A 19360-nucleotide genomic window follows, 5' to 3' on the forward strand; every position below is an offset into this window, starting at 1 on the left:
ATCAAAGTTTGCTCAAACTCATAATCAAAGAGGACGATTAAAAATACTTTAAGGCGGGACACTAGAGCCAGAAAAACTGTTTTTATGCAATGTTTAACTGTACGATTTTGGGCCATTTTGCTTCCAGACACGTTTTCTCTTAGACTGATGGAAAAAATATTGGAAACACTTATTTTGATGTTTATACTACTAACGTTGAATAATTGCCTTAGTATATTGCTCCTGATTTCATCAAACGTCATAATTAGCTAATTTCAACATCAGAAAGATTCCTATCTTAAATAAAAACACTTTTGTTGGGGTATATTAAGTGAAAGTATTTTAATGAGGCACATTCACATTTTAGCAAACATCTATGGCAAATATGATGCTAGAGCTTGGATAAAGTTAGCTTAGCTTAGCTTAGCATAACATAGGGCGTTCTGTTCAAAGTTTGTACTAAGCTAAACTAATCTCCCTTCTGGCTCTAACTTCATATTTAGCGTACAGGTTGCTTTCAATCTCCTCATTTAAATCTTGGCAAAAATAAGAAATAGTGTGGAATAATTGTATTTCCTAACATTTCATTACTATACATAACAGCATTCAGTATAATCTTCCTAGCAGTGGCCTCTTTGGAAATTGTAGTGTCGGTGAGGTTCAGATCAAGCAAACTACTACACGATGATGTCATTGGGGAAAAGATTGAGAAATAGCAACACTATGAAACCTGTGAATGAACAGTGAGTTTGTGTATGTGAGCCTGTGTGTGTGTGTGTGTGTGTGTGTGTGTGTGTGTGTGTGTGTGTGTGTGTGTGTGTGTGTGTGTGTGTGTGTGTGTGTGTGTGTGTGTGTGTGTGTGTGTGTGAGCTTGTGTGTGTCCGTGTGTGTGTGTGTGTGTGTGTGTGTGTGTGTGTGTGTGTGTGTATGTGTGTGTGCGCGGACAGCAGATTGACTAACAGCTTGAACTTGGGTTAGATCCAGGAGCACGGGGAGGGAAACATGGATGGATAGAGCGAGCGGGAGAGGAGGAGGAGGGGGAGACATTGATTTCTCAACAGAGAGATCAGCATCTTGACAGAAAGAGACGAGAGCGCAACAGAGCACGGCACACACACACACACACACACACACACACACACACACACACACGCACACACAGATAGAAATGGTTCCCACTGAAAGTCCATGACCTTTCCATCTCTTTCCAGGTTTCTTAGTGTCCAAAAGACATTTGTCCTTACTTCCCTGTAGTCTGCTTTTTAACAAAATTGGGCTAAAAATATGTAGAATGTTCCAAGTGTATTAATGTCCTTGACTTTTCTGGACTATATTTCAAAAGTCCATGATATTCCAGGACCTCTCGTTGACAGAGATCAACAGGAAAGTCTGGTTCAGAGTCTCTTTCCCAGCATGCCTCGCTGATTCTAACAGCCCTAAAACCCCCAACAGGGACACGGAGGATGGTCCTGTGGCCGTGTGCCGGTGTGGCTAACGAGGTGTGTGTGTGTGTGGAGGTTGTGGGCACTGGGGGAGCTGACACACACCGTGGAGGAGAGGGAGGGGCAGCCAAGGGTCAGGCTGTAATTACACATCACAGTCTCAGTGGTCAGGGCCCGACTTACTTCCTCTGACTACACCGCCTCCGCCCAGGAAGCAGGGATGGCAGGTGGAGGTGTGAGCGGAGGGTGAGGAAATATTTGCTCTGTACTTTTGTGATTTGAAAATCATTTGACCTTTTTTGGTAACACTGTCTTTGACCGTCTGTCAATAATACATTCAAAAAACACTTATAATGCATCTTTCATAGCACTGTATAAATGTTTAAAGCACTCTAAAAAGTGCTTTGAGTGGTCTCAAAGACTAGGAAAGTGCTATATAAATGCAGTCCATTTACTATTTACTAATAAATATTCGTAATGATTTGTAGCCATACTGTTTTATAATTCCTCTAGTTGTACTTTATAATCTTCAACTTCCCTGTATTATCACATAATGTTTTAATTAAATACAGTATATTGCAATTATAAGTTTATAAAAGTAAGTTAAAGTTAAAATAATGTCGTAAATCACATTATATTGCATTATGTAATAATAAAATATTATTATGTAGCTTAATATTGTATTCTAAAACAACATAGTTATTTGAGTGCTTATAATAATATAGTGCTTTAAGCAAATAATGATACGTAAAAAGTATGTTTTTACGTATCATTATTTTTTACGCTTCCATTATCTCTTCAGTTGGCAAGTGTTGAAAGCACTCTCACATACAATACCTTGAACAGCCCTGTGTGGGTGGTAGGTGCCGTAGAGGATGAGTGTCACCCTGAGCAAAGCTCCGGAGGCCTCCTCGTCGCTCGGTTGCTTGCAGCTCAACACTGTGCCTTTGTGGTCAGTCACCTGGAAACAAACACAACAACAAGGTCATAATTTCACCAACAACCCTGATTAAATAAGATAACTTACTTTAGTGGACTGAATTTGTGGAGAGAATGTTAGAAAATGCCACTGACTGACTTATTTCTGTTAGACTCTCTAACATAAATATGGCTCTGCTTAATGCCAAAGTAAAGCCAAATTAAATGGATTGCATTTATTTAGCTCTTTTCTAGCCTTTGCAAACACTCAAAGCACTTTAAAATAACACAACTCAACATTCAACAATACATTCATACAGTAATGGCATAGACTAATGTTCACACATATTCAAACAGCATTTGGCCAAAGATACTTGGACACGTTACTTGATTGGCTGGGGACAGAACCACCATCCTTATGGTTGTTGGACAACCACTTCTCCATCTCCTCAACCTCTTCTTGATCAAAAACTGCATCCACAACACTCAAACATTTGCAAATGATGCCTAAAGCACTGGCCCCTAAAGTTAAGAAACAAAATGTTGAGCTTTGAAATATTAATTAGCTTAAATCACAGCAGATTATAAACAACATGTATCTGGCTAAGTTACTAGGACTGCCATTGCCAATTGTAGGATGCTGCTTTGTCTTTATCCTTTTTTTGGGTTTACCTCCTGTAGTTTGTTGTATAGGGTTTTATGCTTGTAAATGGTATACAAGGCTAAAATTGCATGAAACACCTCGATTGGACTACTTTGTTTACTTCCGTGACATCACTACCTAACACCGGTGCTTTTATTGGCTAGCGCTACATCACATTGGACGTGATAGGCCAAGGGCTGGGACATCTCCAAGCAGTTGACTAATCACAACAGAGTCGACTAGCTAACCAATCAGAGCAGACTGAGCTCTGGTTTCAGACAGAGGGGGAAAAAAGGTGCTGCAGCACAGGCAGTATGAGAAAAATAAAGAGCTTTTTGAACATTAAAGCATGGAGACATGTCACAGTAGAGGCACAAAATAGAAATATGAACCTGGAAATTAGCATAATATGGCCCTTTTAATCCTAATTTGTTCAAATGTCTTTCTGTGGTTGCTTTTTTAGATTTACTTACAAAACTCAGTTATTAGCCATATATGATAGGTGCTTGTCATTGAGTTTTCTACCTTATTTAATCGCTGTTTGTGTTTTCTACAACTGTATGTCTTTTCCCTTTGTGTGTTTTTATTAAGACCCATCTAGAGACAGCCATTACAAACTATCTTCAGCTATAAGTACTGATGTATGTGGCAAGTGAAGCGTCCCAGATGCTGGCTCCCCTGTCTTCCACCTTGACACTCAACACGAGATAAAGCGAGCAATTGTCATGCCCGATGCTCATTTTTATTCCTGCCTCCCGGGGCTGAAATCATTTAGTTTGATCGAGGCATTATTGCAGAGGTGTGGACTCGAGTCATTTCCCTCAGGTTTGAGTTAGGCTTGAGTCATAAATCTGATGACTTTACAGTAGACTACACTAGAATTATGGCCATGTGGTTGTATGCCTCCAGGTTTACAGTTTATCTTATTGGACATGTGAAATGTTGTCATCATTAGAAACATTGGAATTATGGCCAAAAACATGTTAAGCAAGGTCACAGTGACCTTGACTGTTATACACCAAGTTCTAATCAGTTGATCATTGAGTCCAAGCAGATGTTTAGGACAAATGTGAAGAAATTCACTCAAAGCATTTAAAAAATCCCTTTAACCGTAGGACAGACAGAAACCAGAAAACTTAAAGAGAAATGACTAAAAAACACTGACTTGTGACCTCACTTAAACTTTGCTTGGACTTGGAAAAATATCCTCTGAATGCCTAAAGATGCATTTGGCAGGGCACATGGAGTAAAATACAATTGGAACTAATTAATTGTACCATCCAAATTTAATGGAGTCATAGTTCTCCGAATAAGTTTCTATCATATCTGTGTTTAAAGCTGATAACATTAAGGAACGTTTTCCAACGCTGTAAAGAAAAGCTCTATATCAAGTACTGACCCTGGGTAACCCTGAATTTCAGAATTAAAATGTGTAATTCCTTAGACGGCTCCACAAAGATCAAACAATCACAACAGAGTTTTCTTCCCTAATACATACATTTTCACTAAAACATTAATAGTTAAAATACTTTGCATAAAAAGCCTCATGCTGGAAAATCTATCTTGGATTCTACTTCTCGAGCTGTGTGAGATTTTTTATGGATGTTTTGAAATTGCTTTGCTGTTGGCATCTATTTATTCTACATTCTTTGTTCTCTGTGGATTCATTCAAGACAAATCCTCAAGAATTCAATGTAGCATGGGGTAATTAATGGTGATTTTTGGGATGAAGTATTCCCTCAAGCAGTTTTGAATCACCTGCAGTATTTTGGTGAACTAACAAGCTTGTGGAAAATTCTCTTTACATTTTAAAATAAACCTCAGTGTCATTCTGGCTTATTCAGTTTATGCACTCAACTTTGTAATGTCATACCCGGAAAAAAAAGAAGCCCTTCTGTCTAGTCCAGACTACTGTCATAGAAACTTCTTACATCTACCAGAGCAGCTGCCAAACCTCTGTGTGTGTGTGTGTGTGTGTGTGTGTGTGTGTGTGTGTGTGTGTGTGTGTGTGTGTGTGTGTGTGTGTGTGTGTGTATTCTATATATGAGAGTGATTGTGTGAGTACTCCCAACAGACCAGAGGCCAGGCATGGCGGCACCCAGCTGAGCGCTGCATTGATTTGTTGTTGGTAAACAAACAGCTGGATGCTACAGGTGGATCGATATGCCTCGCATGCCTGCCAGCCTCCCAGCATGCCTTTCTACTGGGTCGACAGCGCTCGCCATGGAGCTCCGACCCCGCTGTCACTTGGAAACCTCATGTGGCAAATATTTTCAGTTGCCTGATTGTTTTTATTTAAGCTGAAGGTAATTTTTTACATACTCTCCTGATCATGAAATCCATAAATACCATTTTTGGATGTTATGACTTTATGTACATTCTAATTCTATGTTAGAAAGTCAAATATTACATTGTAATATTTGGTGAGGAAGTCAGCCATAAGTCCATTTTATGATAAACTACTGGCATGATGTTTAACTATAGTGGAATAAAAAAGCGAGAGCACTCCAGGGCATGAAGGAAGGAGAAATTAAACTGACTTTAAGACAAAAGAGAGACAAAGAAAATGAAAGGATTAGCAGAGGCAGAGGAACAGAGGGGAGAAGGGAAGGATTTCAAAGCCAGTGAGAGAAAAAGGAGAGTTACGGGGGATTAGTGACGGGGGAGAGATGGCAGGATATCAGAACGGGTGAGTGTCAGGGAGACGAAAGTGAGACCCAGCGATGGAGGATGAGCCAGGGAAGAGAGAGGAGTTTAGGAAGAAGTAGGCAGAGGAAGAAAACTGGACTGGACGAAGATGCACACATCCAAGAGAAGACATAACAAAATTGAAAAAAAATCTATCAAGAGCAATAAGCAAATTAGTTGGAAACCAGACCTGGACCCTGTTTAGGGCTCACTTTTGAGATTAAATGTTGAGATAATGCCAAATTCACAGATCTCTCTTGAATGTCTATCTTATGTAGAAAGAGGGGTTAACTTGTAAAAAAACAGGTAAGAGTTCATTGTCAGTGTTAATGAAAATGATTGAATATACAAGGTTTTGCTGGTTTGAATCTCAGAGAGTGCTGTGAAAATGGTAGGCAGGAAAAAGTAAAAGAGGATAATATTCTATAGCGGTAATGTTAATTAATACAATTTAAATAGAAACAAATAAAGTATTGTGTCTTGTTGGTGACGTTGGTTCAGCTGAGGTGACTTATCATAGTGAAAAAGCTCAGGTGTTACTAATAACATTAACGATGCCTCGGTTCTAAAAGCCATGACAGCGAGCCAGCATGCACCCTGAAACTGAAGCAGGATTATTATTAATATTAACACCTATTTATAATTACATATCGTGATAAATGTCAACATTTATTCAGAGGAAAACACATTTTGTTTCCTTTAAGCATCAATTCCTTTAAGGATATTTATTGGGGTAAATTTAACTCGACTTAAACATCATTTGAATTAATATGAGGGATTAACTTTGGTTATCGAATTATTAATTATATTCAGGTTTATATTAAACTCAAAGTATGGTATTGAAAGATGATATTTGCTTTGTTATTTTGTTAAATGACTAATAATATTGATTAAGTAAGATATATTTTTACACTATTATTATCATTTTTCTTAGGGTGGAAACATATAAATCAGTAAAATCTTAAGATATATCAGGATAAAACGATCGTAAAATGACATTTCATTAAATTAAAACACAACCCCTAACATACTAAACTCCGCTGGCTTTAAGAATAATGGAGTTTAAATATATAGTAACATTACTTTACCCTCAAATTGTTGTTATAGTGCATGGTTTCTTTCGCAATGAACAGAAGCTCCAAAATAAAAGGGAACCTGTGTTGGCTGTGTTAGAGCGGGATGCAGAGAGGGATTGGAGGGGGGGGGTGGTGTCTTGCTGTGTCTACATATGTAAAGCAGCAGGGAAGCAGCAGTGTGTCAGACTGAGGCTCAGGCCCAACCTGGGCTCCTCGCTGATCCCTCCAACACATCAATCATCCAAAACAGGGCCATCATGGCCATGCTGCATGCTGGGAGACACACACATGCTCAGGCACACACACACACACACACACACACACACACACACACACACACACACACACACACACACACACACACACACACACACACACACACACACACACACACGATGCTTAATCACAAACAAGTGAACACACAGGGTTGCACTAAGGTATGTTTAAATAGTACACACAAACACTCTCATACTGCAAAATGTATGGTAAAGCAGAAACACACACTCACTCCATCAGAACTTATGGATACAGTATCACAGTGCACACACACAAATGTGAAAACAACGAACATTCTGCAATACGCACAGAGAAACCCATAAGCAAAAACACACCAAAAAGTGCACGCAGTACAAACACACACATGGCAGCGTGCACACAGAGTCACACTCTCTTTGCCTCCCAGTCTCACACAAAGCACGCAGACAAACAGAAATAGGTATCCTGTGCCTACAGGGTGCCCTCGCCCCCGACCATCTGTGACGGGTGCCAACACACAGTGGGTGATATTTACATGGAGCCCCCCCCCCCTCCACACATACACACACACACACACTTACACACACGTAAGAAAAAAAGAAAAGAAATTCCCACAAAGGGCCGCTCGGATCGCTTGATCTCCCAAAACTCATTAAACATGCAGATATATGTAAATATATGCACCTCTAGAAATCCACCTTGGGCCAGAGTGAGTGAGAGTGTGTGTGTATGTTTGTGGGTGAAGGTACACAAAATGAGTGTGAGAGAGTTCCACTGTAGCAACTACCGGGGTGTTTGTTGTGCGTGTAGTTACTGAGATATTTCTACACTTGTTTACCAGTGGTGAGTGCTACTTCTGCTTGTTATAGGGAATGCATCAATTTACATTGCTCTTTTTAAAGGAATAACTATTACCTCTTTAAAGTAATAGCATATTTAGGGCTGAGCTATCTGCAGTTCATTTATACTTTCCAGATTTCTAGTCGTGTAATTTTCAGCTCGGACTACTAATTGTCGGTAAAGCTGGGTAACAACTCCCACACTCTACTTTGTATCAAAGTGAAGTCAAACCAATAGTTTTACAATTAGTAAGTCATAAGTTAGTATGCTCTAACCACCCGCACTAACACCCACTGTACCTGCACTAAGAGGAGACCATAACCACTTAATGGAATAAATTATCAAAAATATGTTAACATGTCTTCAAACAAAATAAAACCATCATTATAAAGGGTGCGTTCAATATGTGGAGTAGGAGTCTGTTGAATGTTTTTGAAGTGATTGACTTCATGGGGGAGATATGTTTTAAAATCAGTTGATATGTGTTAATGTGTCATTTAGCAACTCTAAAATGATACTAATATCGGCCGCCGTTTAGCTCAGTTGGTAAGTGGCCCATGTTCTAGGGTTTGGTCCCTGTGCGGAGGACCCAGATTGGCTCTCTGCCTGGGACGATTTGCCGTGTGTCATCCTCTCTGCCTGAAAAAATCTTTAAAAAATGCTAATAATATGTCTGCATTACAAATGTACTGCATGCACGTAACACCTTACAAGCACTGGAGACATGGGGTTTCTGTTTTTCTGAGTTTAATGACGAGAGAAGGTGAAACTACGAAAATATAAAAATAAATATATTAATATAAAAAAAGATGAATTACAAAGATCATCAAATAGTGAGTTAGAGAAATTACTGAAAATATACCAACACTAACACAACTTGATATCAATTCTCAATCCTCAAAATACTAATTTATACATTAACTTAGAACATGTTTTAGAGAAGAATGTCATTAAACATTTAACCATAATAGTTAATAATATATTATTTGAATACTAATTCAATTACTTAAAACACTTGTAAACAATTGTGTTTGTTACAATCCCTGCTGTAACTTAGGATAAAGTCAATATAAAACATAAGTGGATGTTGTTGTTGGAGCCAGATCCGTATGTCTTAATTACATTATGATCATATGATCGTGAAAGTATCAAGACATCAAATGAAAGTCTTTTCGACAGAATACCCGAGCCGTATTGGTAAAATTATTATAATCATACCCTGAAAAGTGGCAAATATTAACGTTTTCTATTGGCTGCATGCACTAATTAGACCACAATAGTTCCTTCATTATCTGCTGGTTATTCCATTCAGTTTGTCGCTTTGAGTTTGGTTTGTGTGAGTGACTTCACACAAGGCGTCAGGGATGATGGTAAACATATGATCTGTCAGTCAAGGCCTGCAAGAGTGACTGTGTTTCTGTGTGTGTGTGTGTGTGTGTGTGTGTGTGTGTGTGTGTGTGTGTGTGTGTGTGTGTGTGTGTGTGTGTGCATGTTTGTGAGTGTAGCCACAGCGCCGTGGGCTAAATAGTGCCATTATATTCCTACAGCAGCACTAGTCACAGTCAGTTTGAGCCTCAAAGTCCTCCGGGAATCAGAGATATCTCTGCTTAAAGACCGCTGCCACCCTGTGTGCTCTCTCTCACACACACACACACACACACACACACACACACACACACACACACACACACACACACACACACACACACACACACAGACACACACACACACACACACACACACTCCCTGTGGGAATGGCAGCATAGAGTCAGGTGGGGTATAAGTGAGTGTGATGTATGCGTGTGTTTATATTTCAGTTTTTCTGTATTTGTACATCACAATAATGCAGAAAAGCTGATTGGTTAATTCAAATGATAAAAGAGTGAAATTATTCCTCTTTTTCTAACAATGCAGATTTTTTCTGTCTCCATACCAATATAATGGTGAAATGGTGGAATTTGGTTTATGGTGCAATATTCCTTGAATTCAGAGCAAAATGTTAACTTTACTTTTGGTAGAAGATAATCCTGCTTGAACTGCTCAAAGTTTGTAATATGGATTATACAAAATAATTGGCACATACATAAAAGAAAGGGATGATGTTACTGAACTTCTTGAGGAGCATTATTTGCATATTGCTAATTATGCGGCTTAGTTGAACGCTCGATTCTGGTTGGTCAATTTGGACATTTTGCGATGTTGTTAAAACTCGCTAACACACCGCTGCTAAGAGTAAAATAATTGTTAGTAAGGAGGATCAAGGGACTATGTGCAGTCATATCAATCTGCAGAATGAAGTCTGGGTGATTTAACGTCAGCTGTGAACAACAAACATTATTTTTGATCAGGAACAGGAACACAGTACAGGCTCTGGCAGTGTTCAAAAGACAGTTACAGAAAACCTTGATCAGTGCTGCCATTACTTAGTGACTTAGTGTCGCCGCATTGCTAGCCGTTGGTACGCAGTGGAACGGGACTTTTTTTCTCCAAGCGGAAGCGATAAATCTATAGTCATTTTGATCAGTATTGTGTGTGGTCATGTAATAAGCACCAAAATGAAAATTCCATAAACCTCCTTCGATTGGGGTCGAGGCACAGATTGAAAATCCTGAGAAAATAAAACTAAAACGCTTTGCTTGGATTAAGTATTTGGGTGAAACGACCGTTTAAACTCACACAGTACTGTCCATAAATACTAATGGCTTAACTGTCATATTTTACTGTTTCCAATTGAATGTTACGTCTTTGCACTGCATGACGTCAGAAATACTTTAAAGATGGAAGATGAGAGGGGGGCGTGTGCAAGGGGAGGAGAATGGATGAAGGAAGATGAAGGGCACAGGGTTTAAATAACATCCATTACCTTTTATCTGCTTATGAATTATCCAGTGGTTATCATATATATTAATAATACATTTTATTGGTAACATATTCCTATGTTAATCATCTCAGTGTGGTTTTAATCCATACTGTATACTGCTGGATTGAACATATTCTATATTGTGCAATACTGCTACAACATTGTCTTTAATAAAAAGCACCACTATGGCGGTAGAGCAACCACAGTGGAGAGCTGATAGAGGAGAAAGAGAGAGAGAGAGAGAGAGAGAGAGAGAGAGAGAGAGAGAGAGAGAGAGAGAGAGAGAGAGTGTATTTCAAGCCCCGCGGTCTCGTCTCCTTCACAGCACTGGAAGGTCAGCCGAGCCTCGAGCCGTAACACTCGCTCCCTGTTCACTTCAGTCTTGCTTGTATTCCAGCAGCAGCACCGCAGCGCTCCTTGACAATTGTCATCATGGCGAATCAATATAGACCCTCCACAGACACCTCATCCTCAGCTCCCCCCCTCTGACGCCCTTGAGTTTTTAAACACTGATCCAGCAGATAGTTCAGTTAAAGTCCCAGGACTTCTATTTTATAGTTTATCCTTCACCTCTCTTCCATCCCTCCTTCCGTCTTTTCAATTAGTCCTGTACAGTATCTTCTCTGTCCGTGTTGTATCGTCCTCTACGCATCATTTGTAGATTTAAGGGTATAATATGTACCATTTCCACATTTAAACGACTAAGAACAACCAAGGGTTTGTTATTTATTCTTAGTTGTGTACTTAAATTGTACAAAATGTTCAAAAACAAAATGAAACCTCTAATTTCAATTAATGTAACGATTGGCTATTTGGTTGCGTTTAAATCCTTTTTATTGCCTTTGCACAGGCATCAGAGTTCGGGTTTTGTCTAGAAGCCCTCATCAACTTGACGTCTGATATTTTTTATCCAGATTCAAGCCACATTTTCAGAATACACTCCTTGACTTTTTAAAAACTTTACTGAAAGTCTGAATCTTGAGATATTTAGAGAAACAAATTGAGCAAACATCAGCCACATCTTGGTTTGCTTTGAACAAGGTGGAAGAAACATTGATTTTAACTGCTTTTTTAGAGTTTTTAACAGTTTTAATCACCTTGTCTGTTTGTTTGTTTTTGAGACAAGACCTCTAGGATAAACCCCTTTCTGATAAATAACAAATGTAAAGAACCATGATATGTCATCATGTTGTTGTAGCGAATGCAGCTTAAATAGTTCTTTTTGTACATTATTTTGCTTTGATAATTTGTAGACTCAAACTTTGGGTGAGCCATGATATTTGATCTTCAGTCTGTAGTAAAAGAACAATTTTAATGTACAAGTTTCTGGTTTAGGTGTGATTCATTTTTCTCTCTTCATGTTCCTCTTTGCGTTGACTTCAAGTGTTCTTACACTCCGTCTTATTTTCAGCTGCCATGTAATTGTGATGTGTGTGTACGTGATTCTTTCCAATCCGTTGTAAAGTTGACAACCACCATGAAATCAATCAGCATGTGTGTGTGTGTGTGTGTGTGTGTGTGTGTGTGTGTGTGTGTGTGTGTGTGTGTGTGTGCTGATTAGCGAAGTGCTAAGGCATGCGGCACGTAAGACGCGAGCGTTAATTCGTGTTGCGAGCATCACGGTGACTCGTCTCGGCCCTCCGGTAATGAGCAGCGCCATCGTTATGTGGCTCGGCTCCACGGTGTTTCCTCCCTGTCTCTGCGACATACTGGGCCTAGGTAATTGGTCACACAGGCGACAATAAATCTGCGAGAGGACGTGGGAGAAACACAGAGACGGAGCGAAAAAGTGTGTGTGTGTGTGTGTGTGTGTGTGTGTGTGTGTGTGTGTGTGTGTGTGTGTGTGTGTGTATGTGTGTGTTTGCAGGAAAAGGTAGGTGATAGAGGACAGGGGGTGGGTGTCTTTCATCTTCACAGCTTTTTCTCTGTAAACCTCCATCGGTTTACAAGGACTGATGCATATTTGCACAGGCAAACACACACACACACACACACACACACACACACACACACACACACACACACACACACACACACACACACACACACACACAAACTCACACACACACACACACACACACACACACACACACACACACACACACACACACACACACACACACACACACACACACACAAAGAAAGCCCCCCCACCTTTACTGCTACCACCCACACGTATATACAGTAAATGACCTCAGCACGCTACAGTCTCTGAGTATGGATTCTAATCAGACGTCGGCAGTATTGTGTCTGTCAAAACCGGCCAAGGTTACTTAACCTTCCAGTCTTAATTTCCCTTCCATTTTAGCTCCTTCCTCCATATCAAACATCAGCACATCTATGAGAGAAAAAAGGAAAAGAAGAGTGCAGGGAGGAAAATGAAGATTGCCATGCTTGGCTGAAACTCGGAGATGAAAGTAGAGGATGATTCACATTGCTGTGGCAAAATGAACTGAACCGAGCTGAGCTGAGCTGTGCTGGGCTATTTTTAAACTTCTATACATTGCAGCTACTGGAAAGGGACACTGTGAAGCAGAGCAATTCATTTCTATATCACCAGAGAAGGGGGGTTCCTGGAGTGTATGAAAACTAGCACAGTTTACCAGGAAAACTTTTTTTTGGTACACTTTGTCCGACTGGACTCATTTTGTCACCTCGATATAGTACAACCAGCCAATACCTATAGTCCAAGATGCTGTTACAAACTTTTACAGATGCATAATTTGGATCAAAATGAAGGTCAATGGGAAAAGGGCTATGGTCAGAATGCACGGCAGAAGTAGGAGGGTAGAAAATGGGAAAGGGAGCATTGTTCCCCAGCTTCATGGGACAGGCCAGATTTGCCATAGCTACGAGTTTGTTTTCATTGCAAGATGGTCTCTAGTTTTGATTCAATATAGGCAAATATACTTCATGTTGACTTGGTGCCCCCAGTGTTTGTCATGGCTGCTGTATTTGCCCCAAGTTTACAAGTTGGAGTCAAAACTTTAAGAGGCGATCCATTGTACTTTTTGGAGAAGGAGGAGAACATTATGAGTTCACCTTCTGGGTACACATTCTATTGCATTTTACTATATTTTTCAGTATGATTGCATTCATTCAATTTAAGACAATTCAGCATGATCACGAGGAAATCCTAATATGGTGATATGTATGTATCATGTTTAACTTGTTCACCATCTTAGCTCAGCATGCTACCATTCGCTAACTAGCCCTAAACACAACATGCAGCTAAAGTGTAGATTCAGGCTCTATGAAAGTTGAAAATCTTCAAATAAAAAGCAACACAACTGATAGAAGCAGAGAAAGTACTTCTTCTGTCTCACCTGAAAGGTCCAGAGGCCTTGTGGCTCCTCCCCCCAGCAGTGCACTGTCAACAGGGTCCAGTTTTTCAGGCCAGCAGTGGATGCGTCATTGGGCCGTTTGTCCAACAGCAGTGATACAGTGCCAGATGGAGACTCCAGGCTTATGGAGAGGTCACCACGACACACAGCGCTAAGGCTCACTCTCACCTGTTGAGCGACAGGTGGCAAGACGCAAAAAAGACAGAGGTCTAAACAAGAACATTGATAGAGGGATGGAGAAATAGTGAAAACAATAGAGAGGAGTGGGTGGACAGACAAAGAGTAACAGAGACTTCTCTACAGTGCCACTGAATGTATGACACCTTGTAGCTGTTTACTGAAATCGACCCGAACTAACTGAAATAACTGCATTTCATTGTTTTTAAAGAAACTTTACTGATTGATAATTGATTATAATTTTCATCTTAAAATTAATTACACATTTTGCCCTCTTACTGACAGTCAATTGAAAAAATTGACACCCATGTTTTATCCGTACGCTTAATATTGAGATAGCGTAAAATAAACACAGGAGAAAAAAAACCCTGACTAATAACATGGTATTTAATTATTATCAAATGTATATAAGAACAAAAATGCATGCGGTTCCTGGGCTTTTTTAAAGAAATTGTCAAACACTTGTTGGTACACCTGGTTTTCGTACCCTTTCCCTTTAAATCATTAAAAAATAATGACACTTTTCGGTGTCTTTCTTACGGACAGAAAGAGAGAGCCAGGATAGTTTTTATATTTCCAGTCTTTATGCTAAGCTAAGCTAACTGTTGTTGATGTTTAGCATACAGGCATGAGGGGTGCACCAATCTTTGAACCTCTCTCTGCAAGAGAGTGCATGTTTCCTAAAATGTTGAACAATTCCCTTAAATGTCAAGCTAAGCCTCCTCCGACCAATCAGTACTCATTAAAAAGTACCGGATAACTGTGCCCATCATTAATATCTAAAGTAATTCATGTGACACATGGACGATTAGGGAAATCGCAGGAAATTTGTCAAATTTATATCAAAATCCAGTCAGTATATACTGTGTATAGCAGACAGTTGGACACTGATCTGTCCATAGACCCAGAGATGAAGACAAAGACATGTGAGAGCAAAACAGTGAAGACACATTGACAGAAATGGCTGAGGGGAATATGAGCTAAATGATTTAAAAAGCACTTGCAGCCCCCAAACCCCCACCCAGTAAACACTCTCCCTGTCCCTGTTCATCACTAGCAGCACATCTGGTGTGACAATGGCACATCGCAGAGAGAGCCGCCAAGCTGCAAAAAGACTGACAGCCCGCTCCTGTTTACAGCGTGTTACCACGGCAACACGTCCATCAATCACACCTCACAGCGATGGCCTGACCCACGCTTTCTGCCAGGGAGCAGAGCCGCAAAGATGAAGCCTTTTCAATTTACATGCTCACACACTCCCGCACTCTCTCTCTCTCTCTCTCTCTCTCTCTCTCTCTCTCTCTCTCTCTCTCTCTCTCTCTCTCTCTCTCTCTCTCTCTCCTTGCTATTTCACAAGTACATACAACACACTCACACACAGATAACTCTCACAAACTTTTGCACATACACACACACGCACAGTACGTATGCCTGCTGACACAGTTAAACATAAACACATTTGCATGTATGTGCCTGTGCTCAAGAAACACCCAGTTTTGTCATTTTCTGCAAACGACACAGCCAACACATTACACATCACAGTATGATCCTTTTGAATTTTCACCACTCTCAGAACACATGACACACAAACGCCAAAAAGTATTTCAATGAAACATTCAAGTAGAAATGTATTTTCAATTGACTTCATTTGTATAATGTCAAGGTTAAAAGGAACCACTTAAAGGCTGTAAAAGCCCTTTCACAACAGTTTTGTCAAGAGAAATTGACTTCTTCACCTCTCATGTTTTAAAAGAATAGTTCAACATTTGGGGAAATACTGTTAAAATCTTTCCTGCACAGAGTAAAATGACAACAATGCCACTCTCATACAAAATCTGTCTTTGAAACATAAACCTACAGCCAGTTAGCTTAGCATAGCATAAAAGGGGTTTCCAAGGGGGGTGTGCACACTGTCACTTGCACCTCTTACTTCTGTCAGGCTCAATGACAAACAATGCATTTCCTGCGAGAAATCCATAATAAAGCCAGCTAAATGCTTTTATTTGAAACCCAGCAGTACAAAATGTTCAGTTTACAGTTTAAGTGAGATCCAGGCAAGTTGTGTTCTAGTGTAGCATCATCATATTTTCAGATGGTGATACAAGCACCAAAATTGGCACAGATACTCCTTAGACATTACTCTTTTCAAAAAGTATGCGGCATAAGCAGTAATAAATATGCACAGACCTGGCCAATATGGATGATTCTGACATCAATATATACATTTTTTACCATGTTGAATCCAAATCTGGGACCCTTAAACCTCTCAAAAGCTTACTTTTGCCTTATTCTGGCCTTAGATAAAAACAATCCACTATTTTGGCTCACGGGCTAAACCAGGTGAGGGTCTCTCTGTGTGATTAAGCATTTCAGACTCTAACACATTGTGCACGGAGACAGCACCCACAGCTGATTGATGTGGAACATATCCCAGTAATGAGAACTGAATTGGATGCACCCCCAGTGAGGGGGGAGAGAGTCAGAAAAGAGTGGATGTCAAGGCACATCAGGGCACACTGGTGACATCACACTGCTTTGAAACTCAGCATGGGGTTCAGTGTTGGCTAAACAAGCTTTACTGTAACTAGTAGTAGTGGTAATAGCATAGTTTAGTGTCCCAAATGCTATCTAATTCAAGCCTCACAACAGTTAGCTAGTAGTTAGATATTAGTTATATGTAGTTAGATAGCCGCACCTGAATCGACAGGGTGTGCCAGCACGGGAGAGCCGAGCCAAGGGTGACGGGGCTTTACATGACTTTGCATGTAGTCACCCAGAAGGTGTACAGATCGCACGGGACTTAAATGGCACTGGATGAACGCTCGGGCTAGGTGTAGGATTTATGTCTGAACCTAGTTGTATCCCATACCTGAATGTGTATCGTCATACTGTGGTAAAGGTGGTAAAAGGATAAACCCTCGGCCTTACTGCATTCATTCATTCATTACCGAACAAGATGGCAAGTTCAGCTCCGGTATCATCTAAATGGAAATCTGACTGGGGCAAATGTTGTATTTGCCAAGAGGACAAAGATAATGAGGATCTAAAATCACCACCTAAACATTATGCATCTGAACAAGATGGCTACACCATGATTGCGACCAATATCCCCCTGTTCCGTGCCCTCAATGAGATGCCCATTGTTCTGGATCCAACCAGACTGTATGAGGGTGGTGGAATAGAAGAAACACTGAGGAGGAACATGACACAGTAGAGCTGCCGATATCTTTTCAAGAACACCAAACTGGACAGGGCAAGAAAGAGAAGGCTTGGACCTCAAAGTGCTCAATCAGAAGAAGGGCAAAACAAACTTCGATGAACCAGCCGTGAAGTCCAGGTGTGTGAGTGCTTCCTTTGTGAACAAAAAGAGCCAGCATCAGAACTGAGACATGCCATGACCATGAAGCTTAAAAAAAGACTCAATGACTGTGCTAAAACTCTAAATGATGGAAGACTCCTGAACGTACTGAGTGGTGGAGATGTCATAGCACATGAGCTCAAGTATCATGCTGCATGTTTGACATCCCTGTACAACAGAGAGAGAGCCTACCTGAGAAATGTTGAAAACAGTGAGCAGAGCCAGCAGTGGGATGTCCACCCACTGGCATTTTCAGAAGTAGTAACCTACATAGTGGAGACCAAATTAAGTTCAGAGGGACCTGCAATATTCAGACTTGCAGATATGGTCAACCTGTACAAACAGCGTCTAGAAAAGCTGGGTATGGAGACACCGGATGTTAACGCCACCAGACTGAAGGACACACTGTTGGCTGAAATACCTGAGCTGGAAGCTCACAAGAAGGGAAAAGATGTCCTGTTGGTGTGATAGTCACAAGCTTCAAAGTCCGCAGTTTCAGTTCTGGAGTTTGGTGCTGTCCATGGAACGGGTGATCCTACTACTGATCCGAGCATTCAGGGAAGCCAACTTCAACCTGTACTGCCAAGCTTTGACTGAGCTCATCCCATACTTCTTTGCCAACAACAACACTAACTATGCATGCTGGCTCCCCATCCATCTCCGAGACATGGTGACCCTCAAAGAGAAACATCCCCAGCTGGCCCAGGAGTTTGCGAGTGGAAAGTTTGTTGTTCACAAGTCAAGGCGAGAGTTCTCTGCAATGGCTATTGACCAGGCTCAGTCAAATGCTGTTATCAAAGCTGACGGGGGAGCAGTTGGTATAACTGAAGATCCCTCAGCACTGAGGAGATGGATGATAGCTGATCCTCAAGTCTGCCACCTGGTTGCACAGTACGAGGCAGCATCTGAAGCCAAGGAGGCTGCAGAACAAACTAGCCACCACAATGAGACACCACAAGCCCAAAGGGTTTTCCTTAAGAAAGTCAAGAAGCTGACCCAAGTTTTGAAGGAGCTGGGCAATCCTTTCCAGGAAGAGAGTGGGGATCTGTTGTCACTGGACACCAAGGATATCGGTGATCCCAGTGTAGCTGCACTTCCCAGCACACATTATGAGAGGGGCAGAACTTGTTTCCAGCAGTTCATGGAGGGCCTGCAAAATAAGGAAGTGGCCACCTTCTATGACCCAATCAAGAAAAACAGGGTACACTTCTTCGGACAGGAACCAGCTTCTGCTGATGCTCCAAGCAGAAAGTGCTGAAGGAGGACTGCCAGCTATTCTCGAAGCTGTTCATCTCATGCCAGAGCAGAGAATGTGACCTGCATGAGTTCTTTCGCCACGAAAATCAGCAGTTCCCTGCTTCCTTGAGTGATGGTGGGAAGCTTTACTCCAGTCAGAAGTCCCAGCTTGCAGACATTCTTGAGAGCCATGTTAAAATACCTGATGCGGAACCAAAGGCTGATGCAATCATCATTGGTGGTTCAGCACTGGTGAACACCCTGCCACCACGAACCTCGAAGACTTTTGAAGACTATGCCTTGTTGTATGTGCTCCCCAAAGTACAAGCATACTCCACCAAGTACAAGAGAACAGACATCGTGTTTGATGTCTACCAGTCATCAAGTCTCAAGGCTGAAACCAGGTCAAAGCGTGGACGTGGGGTAAAACGCAGAGCAACAAGCAGGGGCAAAATCCCCTCAAACTGGTAGAACTTCCTACGAGACAGTGATAACAAAACTGAGCTGTTCAGGTTCCTGGCTTACAAGATTGCACATATGTGTA

The 19360-nt window shown here is 40.9% G+C and overlaps 1 protein-coding gene across 1 annotated transcript in view; it reads right to left on the reverse strand.

Annotated features, from left to right (window-relative positions):
- The window catches only part of LOC134862067 (furin-like protease kpc-1), a 181542-nt gene that overhangs the window by 11796 nt on the left and 150386 nt on the right, over positions 1-19360 (reverse strand). The window contains exons 16-17 of the mRNA XM_063879750.1: positions 14028-14213; positions 2259-2382 (exon numbers count right to left, since the gene is read on the reverse strand). Of these exons, the coding sequence (XP_063735820.1) occupies positions 2259-2382; positions 14028-14213 (310 nt within the window). The remainder of the gene's footprint in view (positions 1-2258; positions 2383-14027; positions 14214-19360) is intronic.

The sequence above is a fragment of the Eleginops maclovinus genome, chromosome 3 (assembly GCF_036324505.1).
Source record: "Eleginops maclovinus isolate JMC-PN-2008 ecotype Puerto Natales chromosome 3, JC_Emac_rtc_rv5, whole genome shotgun sequence".
Taxonomy (NCBI): Eukaryota; Metazoa; Chordata; class Actinopteri; order Perciformes; family Eleginopidae; genus Eleginops; species Eleginops maclovinus.